The sequence below is a fragment of the Typha angustifolia genome, chromosome 14 (genome assembly GCF_048772165.1).
Source record: "Typha angustifolia cultivar Huaian chromosome 14, ASM4877216v1, whole genome shotgun sequence".
NCBI classification, from domain to species: Eukaryota; Viridiplantae; Streptophyta; class Magnoliopsida; order Poales; family Typhaceae; genus Typha; species Typha angustifolia.
In genome coordinates, this window is record NC_133252.1 from 10,998,629 (window position 1) to 11,008,108 (window position 9,480).

A 9,480-nucleotide genomic window follows, 5' to 3' on the forward strand; every position below is an offset into this window, starting at 1 on the left:
GGACCAACCAATATGAGTCTTTGGTCTCAACTGTTTAGGGTGGCTATATGCAGGGATGAGGGGATTTCTGAAATTTATGGCTCAGGGCCTTAATCACATAAGTTTTTTTTTTCTATTTCTTTTTTCTCCTCTCCTCCTAGTTCTTTTTAAATTCTAGGCGAGATCAAATGTACCACGTGAGGGACTTCTCTCACCTCTAAATGGGTCCAGTTCAAAGTGGGGTCCACCTCAAAGGATAGGTTTGTTCAGAACTTCAGATAATTTTATTTAAATATCTCACCATTCTTAAGATGCACCTACTGGCTAATATGTTAAAGTTTTAGATGAGGCAGATTTTATAAATGTAGATGCATCAAAATTACTAGTAACAACTAAAAATGGCTGATGCATATAATTAGGTGATTATTTATATCTTTTTGTACATATTAAATTTATTATTTAATTATGATTAATTATAAATTTGTCTAGATTATTGTTTAATTGTGTGGTTATTACCTATATATAACCATGTTTTATAATTGATAAAAGTACATAAAAAAATATAGTTCTGATATTTACTTGCATTACTGTTAGGGTTTTATGCTAGTTATTAAATGGTCGATTACATAAGAATCAATGATAATAGAAAATATATTGTTTAACTATAGCTCAACGGACAAGTCTTACCAACCCATGACATCCCCCACAAACATTGGGATTGATATTTTGTAAATTTTTCATTAGAATGCTATATGCGAATGGTAATAGTTTTGGCATGTTTCTTGTGAGAGTTGATCTAATTGTTCAACCTATATATCAAGAAGGATGATTAAGAATTGAAATATATATTATCACTCAGATATACGCGATAAAATTATAAAATAACATTTGAAAAGGTACCTATGTTAACATTTTATTCATTATCTTCCTCAAACAAAATTTGTCAATATAGTTTGACAACTTTTCCCCTCCTAGCAACAAATCCGCCAATGGCTATATGGATCCTTATTCTTCATTCATCTCTATTCCCTACAATAGTTTGCATCAAATCAAATGTTATCATATCCATTCTTGCACATGTTGGTTTTGGTTTTCCCCTCCCTCCTAAGGAATCTTCTGTTTGAATGAAATCACTCTTTTGCACAAGTGCACGACATGGTCTTCACTGGACATTAACAAGCCATCTTAACCTATTATTATGTTATTTATCCATTGGGGTGCTACCTTTAACTTCTATCATCTATTATTATTCTTATTCTATCTTTTATAGCAACGCCACTAATCCGCCTTAACAATCTCAAGATTAGATCCTCCACAAAGAGACCAACTAAAATAAAGCGGATATATCTTCTAAAAAGATCATTATTTAAGGATTAAAGCATCTCACAAGCAAGTGAACAACCGATTAAAATACTTCCAGCATCTCGTTATTTCAAGTATAATGAAGCCATTTCTAGTGTCCCTTTTTATCACATTGATAACATGTCATGTAGCCCCTCATAAGCCAAGAATTTAACGCTATGAAGTAAGAGGTCCTTCTTCAAGAGTATCATATTTAAATGTCACGAGCTGCTTTCAGGATTATCACGTTTACCAATATTTAAAAGAAAACTCCTCATCAGTTAAATTAAAAAAAAAACGATTTTCACATATATAAAGTATAAACAGATGGATATTCTGCAGATTGCTTATAATACATAGCCTGACGAAATCTCTTAATCCATCGGGAACTTCTAAACCTTGGTGTGACAATTTTCATCTTTCATACCCAAAAAGAAGATACAGAATCAGTCGGACTTACTGACAGCCCAACTTGTACTTAAATGTCTTAGTCAGGATCTTAATTATCGTCCAACTTACTTCTCAAGATTAACAAAGCTACTCTAATACTAATCCTACTTATGGAAATGATCACAACTTATCAGAGAAAGCAACATTCAAATGTCCCAAAAATTCAAGAAACAGCTCCATGACCGCAATATTTTTGTATAGTACTTCAGATATGGTTACAAAACAAAGCCAAGATGCGAACTTTGTCACCAACGAAAGTCCAAATCAATCTTGAAAGCACAAAGACATACCTGATAATAGCAGCAGAGGCAATAGGAATCGACCGAGAAAACCCCCCATCCTCCTCCTCTCGATCCCCAACGACTCTCTCATCCGGAACCAGCACTCCGGTGGGAACAAAATCCGGAGTTGGGTTCTCTAATTCATTCCAGGAAAGGGAAACCCCATTTTTCAGAAACTTTCCAGATCGTACCCAAATCGGTCGATTTCCTGGACGGGCAAATCAAACCAAAAGGTACTTCCTTTCGAATGACGCGTGGGGAGGAAAGCTTCTTTTGCATCTACATAAGAGAGGATAAGAGATTGCGACTTGGAATCGGGATCCCCCTTTTGGATGGACTGTGGAACAAGGAATGGCCGTTCGTTGGATGCGTGCAGTTCGACGAGGACCCAAAAATAAATAGTTGACGGAAATGTCTGAGCCGTCGGTGTCGGGGAACAACGACGGGAATGGCTACGGTTTGGTTTGGTTTGCGTACTCCCACAGAGAACACGCTGTGTTCTTGATGGTTCGGATTCATATCTGGATTGGATCCATCGTTTGAGTAAGGGATTGGGTTATAACCCATTTCTGAGCCCAGAGCACGACAACAAGATTGGGCTTTGGGGGTTACTTTCCAAGCAAATCAAGATCAAACATCAAATAATAAATTATGAGAGGCCCGGCCTGGCCCACCACCCTGGCCCCGTGACCTGAACAATGTGCAGCCACTAAAAGAGAAGGCCTTAAAAGGTAAAAAGGTTTGAACCAGAAGAGTCCAGGGAGGAGCAATCTCAACAGCAACAGATAAAAACAAAACAAAACAGAAAAAGGTGTACTTTTTTACTCTTTTTTTTTTTTTTTTTTGACCTTTTAGTAATAACAGACGACTAGAAGAGATATAGATAGAAGAAAGGGAGGAGAAGAGCATGCAAACAAAATCTTTCTGCCAACACTAAGCCTCATATCTCAGCAACAAACTCCCCACACACTTTTTTCCACTCCACTAAAACACACACACACACATATAATCCTCAGTGTCCATCAGGCGTGCCACTACAAAGTGGGGTGCTATATCATGCTGCTCCCACCCATCCCAACCTTCTTCCTCCTTTCTATCATCAACAACTACACCACTCCTCTCCATTTGTCTAAATCAATGCATTCCATCACCGCCACCAGCAAAACTTTGCTCCCTCTATCCCTAGCAAATTGCAACAACCCCTCTCTCTTTCCTCTCTCTCTCTCTCTCCCCTCTCTCTCTTCTCTCTCTCTCTCTCTCTCTCTCTCTCTCTCTCTCTCTCTCTCTCTCTCTCTCTCTCTCTCTCTCTCTCTCTCTCTCTCTCTCCCCCCTCTCCCCCCTCCCTCAACATGCAGTATCATTGTGTTGCACTACCATGCAACCCAAATTAACCACCACCACTATCACCGCCACCACCTTCTCCTCTAGTTTTTTTTCGCCGTAAACGTCTGATACGCAACTGTCCCAGCCCCTGGAAAATCATCCACCGCCCGGCTCTCGCACCTCATTCCAAGCGGCACGACCGCGTCGGCCACTGCCGACCAGATTTTCTTCGTTACATCCTCTGCATCGCCGCCGCTCGTGCAGACCGACACTGAGACTGCCCCGGGTTGGAAGACCGATACCGCCTTCCGCAAGGACTCGAGAGCGTCTAACCCGCCGACGCACTCGTAGCTGGCATAGCTGTGCCCTTCCTCCGGCGTGACGTGGATGGTCGAGTAGCGTGCGGCGTCGAGGCCGTTCATCGAGTACCCGCAGGGCGAGAAAGCGAAGCCACAGACAATCGCCTGCTGATTTATGAGGTCGATCTCCGACGCTGCCGTCATCTCGGCTCCGACCTCGTCGCCAGACCTATCATCCCCCTTCCTTCGATAAAACCTCCGCGCCTGACCCCGGTCGAGCTCCGTCATACACACCTCCACAGTGAACTCGTGGCATTCAAGAACGTCCTCAGCAGCATAAGCGGCGGAGTAAACATGCCAAGAATGCGAGTTCTTGGAAGGAAGCACGCAAGCCTTCCTAAGGGAAAGGCTCCGGGGTATAACTTGTTCGAGATAGACGACCTCGTCTTGGAAGCTGGTATGCGGGAATGGCTGCGCTTGGGGGAATATGAAGCTCCCTCGGGAGTAGCGACAGCAGCGGAGGCGGAGGCCGAGGGCGGAGGCGTGGCCGAGCAGCGCGGGGACGGCGCGGAGGAGCTGGGTGGTGCCGCAGGTCTTGATCACCATCTTCGTCGGGTAGATGAACAGGCTGGACTCAGAGAGCACGTAGGAGTCGAAACTGCGGTTGCCGACGGCGGACACGACGCTGCACTGCACGGCGGCGAGGACTTCTTGGAGCGCGTCGAGGCGGAGGTGGCGGAGGCCGAAGGGGTCGTCGCCGGAGAAGCGGAGCTCGAGGCGCTTCTCGAAGCCTTCGAAGCCGGACGCAGCCATGAATTGGAGGGAAAGCAGCAGAGGGATGAAGGAGGTGTGTGTGGTTGGAAGGAGAGAAGAGCGGAGGTGTGGGGATTTATAGAAGGAGGGAGGAAGGGAGGGAGGAGGTGGGGTTGGGAGAGGAGGGCATGCGTGTGAGGCAACCAAGAGTAATGATTGCGGGCATAATGAGGGGGAGAGGCGGGAGATGGGGGAGAGGAGATCTTCATGAGAGAGAGAGAGAGAGCCAACGAGGAATGGGAATTCAGCCCACGCGCGAGGTGGTGATAGACATAGTGGAGAGTGTGGGAGTGATCGAGCTCAAAACACTAGCGCGAGATGTATATGGGCATAAACTTTTTAGAATTTTTGGACATATTTCTATTGGTTTGTTGAGATTGTGGGTGGATGAAAAGGAAAGAGAGAGAGAGAGAGAGAGAGAGGTACAACAGTTATTGGAGGAACTTTCTGTGATCTTCGTATGGATGTGGCGTGTCCATATTGACAATGCCAAAAATTAGTTTTATTAGCATGTACTTCAAAAGTGCCATTTTCGTGGGAATTCATTCAAAGGTAACTTATACAGTTTGCCCATCCATGGTTTGCGTTGCTTTTGCTTCTGGTTTTGCTTCTGGTTTTGGTTTGGTTAGGCCAACACTATGCATTTTAAAACCTCAATATTACTAATTAAAATTAATTATAATTAAATTGTAAAAAGCTCCCATAACCCTCTCATCTCTACTCTGGACAATTGGTAAATATTTCTTCACCCTACTTTTCTTGTCCCATTTTATCCCCTCTTTTTGTGACAAGTGATATTTTGTATATTTTTCTTTTATTTAAGAGCCCAAAAGTTATACATGAGCGAGCTAGATAAATAATTAATTTTTTTTAAACACAGAAGCATTTAAGTCATATTAAACTTTAGTCAATATAATAAACTGTTTAATCTATGTTTCAAGTTATGTGATTTTCTGTACGTTTGAATTAGCTTAGTTATTTTTCCTAATTTATGAGAGCATGAATTTGATGCCCCCAAAGTGAAATATTAAATGTTACAAAATTTAAGTGGCCGTAATTAGAATGATATGTATGATCAAAATTATCCAATACATATGATTAATATATTAATACTATTTAATTTATTGACTCACTAATTACTTTAAAATCTTAAAGTTGTTAGATAATTATATTTTATATTTAGCACACTTGAAGAGGACTAAAAATTAACTCAATGGAACTAAAGGCTCCATAGTAAATAATTCGAAGCCATAATAGATATCCAACCAACAAATAAATAAAGTTATATGCAACTCGGAGCACGAACATATCCAGGAACAGTGGAAGGTCTGCATGCTTAAACTCAGAATAGAGCTAGTGGCCTTACATCATGAACTCTCTCTCTCTCTCTCTCTCTCTCTCTCTCTCTCTCTCTCTCTCTCTCTCTCTCTCTCTCTCTCTCTCTCTCTCTCTCTCTCTCTCGTTTAATTCATTTCCTAGCACTCTCATCCTCACTCAGAAATGGCTATCATTTTTTTTTCAGTTGTCGCCGCCCAATAACAAGAAGCAACTATGATGGAGGAAAAAGGAAATTTAGATGTGTTCAAAGGATTCAAGATTAAAATCTGATCTACTAATTTCTTCAAGAGATATTGATAAGAAATTAAGTATTCTAAAAATATATATATTCAAAAAAAAATCTATAGGAATTTATAATTCATGTAGTTTTAGAAAAATCATCATAAAATATCTTGGTGTCAGACAAGTATGAAACCAGTGAAATGTATTCAAAATATTATCAAATTTAGACTATGACTTAATCAAATCAATTCGAAATCTAATTTGGCTATTGACATTAATGAATGAATTTTTATGCTATTAAAAATCGAATTTTTTTTGTTCTCAAGTCTCAATAGTGTGTGCTATTGATGATGTGCTGTGTCTAATAAAGAATCAAAAGAACAGAAAGGCTTCAGTCCAATATTCGTGCATGAATTAATAGGTTGGAATAGATGTATCGTCTCCTCACGCAATCCAAATCATGCAGTGAAAGAACTGTGCAATGCTATCAAACCTTTTCACCAAAACTCCACTGGATTACTCCTAAGCTCAAATTTTGCAGTTTAAGACCTGGGAAGTAGTAACGCCTGCAGTTGGCAGCCAACCAAAAGGTATCATTTGGTGGGGTTTTGATTGCATTGCATTGGTGGTAGCATGCCGAGAACGTCAGCCACTGTATTGGATTGCTTGCATACAGAATGGAATCATAAATGGGCTGAGTCCCATCTCCTCCCTCTCTATTCCCTTGGGTTTAGAGTTCTTAAGCTCTAATTCGTACCAAATCCTACCAACATCCGAAACGAGTCAACGAGACAATGAGACTGAGACAACCAAAACCTTGATCTCAGTGTCCATTAATGAGATCCTCCTCCAAAGAAGAGAACATAATTATCATAATACACGTCACTCTATGTTGAATTAGATTTGACTTGCCTACTACAAAAAAAAAGATGGCGGTGTGATCAGGTCTGCAGTAAATGTGCTGAAGCGTTTATATATGAATTGAGAAATGAAGTTGAATATACATAATGTACTATCTCGAGACCATCGAGCATCTCCTGTTTGGTTGTCATTTTATCAGGACGTTATAGTTTTTAAGTCTTCTCGGTTTCTGACCACCCTTAAATCTCAACCTTTCCGGCTTTTTGTTGTCCTTTAATGTTGAACTCCCACTGGATCTTCTCGCCTTGGCGCTCTCCATGATGTGAACCATTTGGTAGGGATGCAATGAGTGGATCTTCGGGTGGGCTTTGCTCTAAAATATGCTGACAAGTTCAGTGTTTTATTATTAATTTCACAATATGGATGCTGGATTAGTGAAAATAGATCTTTCTTTTCAATACTAAATTTGGAGTGAAAGTTCATTTTATGTAATTAAAGTGGAGGATGGCTGGTGTGGTAAAAATAACTCATCTAATAAATCCTCGATATAATATCACTCTAGCAAAAGTAGAATTATAATTATTATACACTATTCTATTAATACCAGTGGTATATAAGATATGTTATGTGTTAAGTTCACCATTATAATTAAGTGGTTGAGTCTTGATCGAGGTCATGAGTCTCATTTCTTGTAAATATTGTGCTACTATTTGGTAAATTTCCATCAGAGAGCTATATATAACTTGAGTTCGTTGTCGTACAATTTATATATTAAGAGGTGTTAGCTCTTTTGTCTAACGTATAATTAGTCTATGGGCTAGTAATGTTAAAAAAAGAATATAGTGTGTCACGAATATAATTGAGGTAAAAATGTAATATAATAAGTTGGTGATTATTAACGGATGCTATAATAAACCAAAACATTTTATCTACAACAAGTTAACACCATAAAAATAACTAAGGCAATGAGTTAGTAAAGCTAAGTATGTGAGATAGAAGTTGATCTCATCGATATTTTATGTGAAATAGGCATACATTATATCAACAATTTATTTGATTGCATGTAGATAATCTCTTGCTTTAGTGAATTTGAAGAGAGATGACTGCACATAGATTATTAATTTTCTACCAACATTTTATGTAATCAGATCATCAATTTATTTGGTTACTTACAAATATACCCTTGCCTAAAAAGAATCGACTACACTTAAAATGCAGATTAGATCAACGTGTTAACTAAAGAACTCCCGCCTGCGTGCTAGGTATTCGATGACATGGATACTGATGTGGCAAAAATAGGTAAAAAGGATGGTTCATTTTTTATAAATATTTTTTATTTTCGGAGAAAACCCACGACGGGTCCGAACCCTTACCTTAACATTAATTCTCTTAGTGGCCCCACCCTAACTTTAACCCTAATCCTGACCCCACTCCCCTATCCACCTATCCCTCTATGTGGGTACCTTGTCATCTCATGCTAGATCTATGATGAGGTGGGCTCCACTAATTGGGGGGGGGGGTTTTAACCCCGACACATGCCCCTACACTAACACTCCCCCCTCTCCCCTATTCCCTCCTCTTCCCTCTTCCTATGCTCCTCCAATCCATGCCATATTGCAATCCATTTCGATGTGCCCTAATTCCATGACACTGCGTGGGCCCACCAGGCTAAACATCCCTGGATTTGGGCTCGACACAAGGGTCCACTAATCTCCCTCCCCTTCCCCCGTTTCGGGACCCACGGACGCACACCCGCTTTGCCACCCACACGCATGAGCGAGGCATTTATGGCACGCGCCGCGAGGCTCCACCTATTGGGCGAGTTCACTTTTTGTGTCACATTTCGAACCGCAGCCTAAGTGCGCACGCGCGCAATCCACCATCCTAGAACCTAGCGACGCCCTTGTCAATTTCATCTACTGTTTCATTGGAAACCCCCTTTTGTTTTTTAAATTTAGTTTCTTTTCTTTTCTTTTTCTTTAAAATTATATTCCTCAATTTTGCTTCACTCTTATATACACTTATATCTATATATGTATCCAATATTAGTGTACTATTTTTGTTTCATTTCTCTTCTTTCTATATATACTCTTTTTTAAATGTCTGGTTCTTCTTGAGCAATGTGTGTTTGATAAATAAAATTTAGAATGATATGTGTCGCGTGCACTCTGTTGTTACTATGAGTAATTTTTGTTCCCCCTTTTTTATTGACTAAAACAAGTGTAATTGATTAGTTGATCACCAATCAGTAAGTAACACGAGTTCGTATACATTCTCGAACGGATTTGAAAAGAGGACCAAGTTGCATCCGATGATTACGTGTCTCCTCTTCTCGGATGGTCATAATTTTGAGAAAGCATTAGATGCTTTAGGAAAAGCAACAGATGGCTAATAGTTGCTTCAATTCACTGTTTAGATGCATGCCATGAAGTCATTGATGCATAGTCACAGATAAGGATTGGTTGGAGAGAGAGAGAGGGAGAGAGAGGGAGACTAGGTTTTTATGCAATGCTATATTAAAGCTGTATGACTATAAATCTTTCTCACCCCCCCTTCTCCCTCTACAGCCAAAC

The 9,480-nt window shown here is 40.2% G+C and overlaps 2 protein-coding genes across 2 annotated transcripts in view; both read right to left on the minus strand.

Moving 5' to 3' along the window:
• Window positions 1–2,535, minus strand: part of LOC140776402 (piezo-type mechanosensitive ion channel homolog) — a 40,105-nt gene extending 37,570 nt beyond the window's left edge. The window contains exon 1 of the mRNA XM_073120107.1: window positions 2,061–2,535. Within this exon, the coding sequence (XP_072976208.1) occupies window positions 2,061–2,142 (82 nt within the window). The 5' untranslated portion in view covers window positions 2,143–2,535. The remainder of the gene's footprint in view (window positions 1–2,060) is intronic.
• Window positions 2,536–3,278: 743 nt separating this feature from the next.
• Window positions 3,279–4,777, minus strand: LOC140776403 (S-adenosylmethionine decarboxylase proenzyme 4). Its single transcript, XM_073120110.1, has one exon. It carries the CDS (start codon window positions 4,484–4,486, stop codon window positions 3,476–3,478), a length of 1,011 nt encoding a protein of 336 aa, XP_072976211.1. The 5' UTR covers window positions 4,487–4,777; the 3' UTR covers window positions 3,279–3,475.
• Window positions 4,778–9,480: the final 4,703 nt, after the last annotated feature.

Excerpts from the sequence above, each read along its gene's own strand:
- LOC140776403 (XM_073120110.1), bottom strand. The coding sequence starts at position 4,486 with ATGGCTGCGTCCGGCTTCGAAGGCTTCGAGAAGCGCCTCGAGCTCCGC.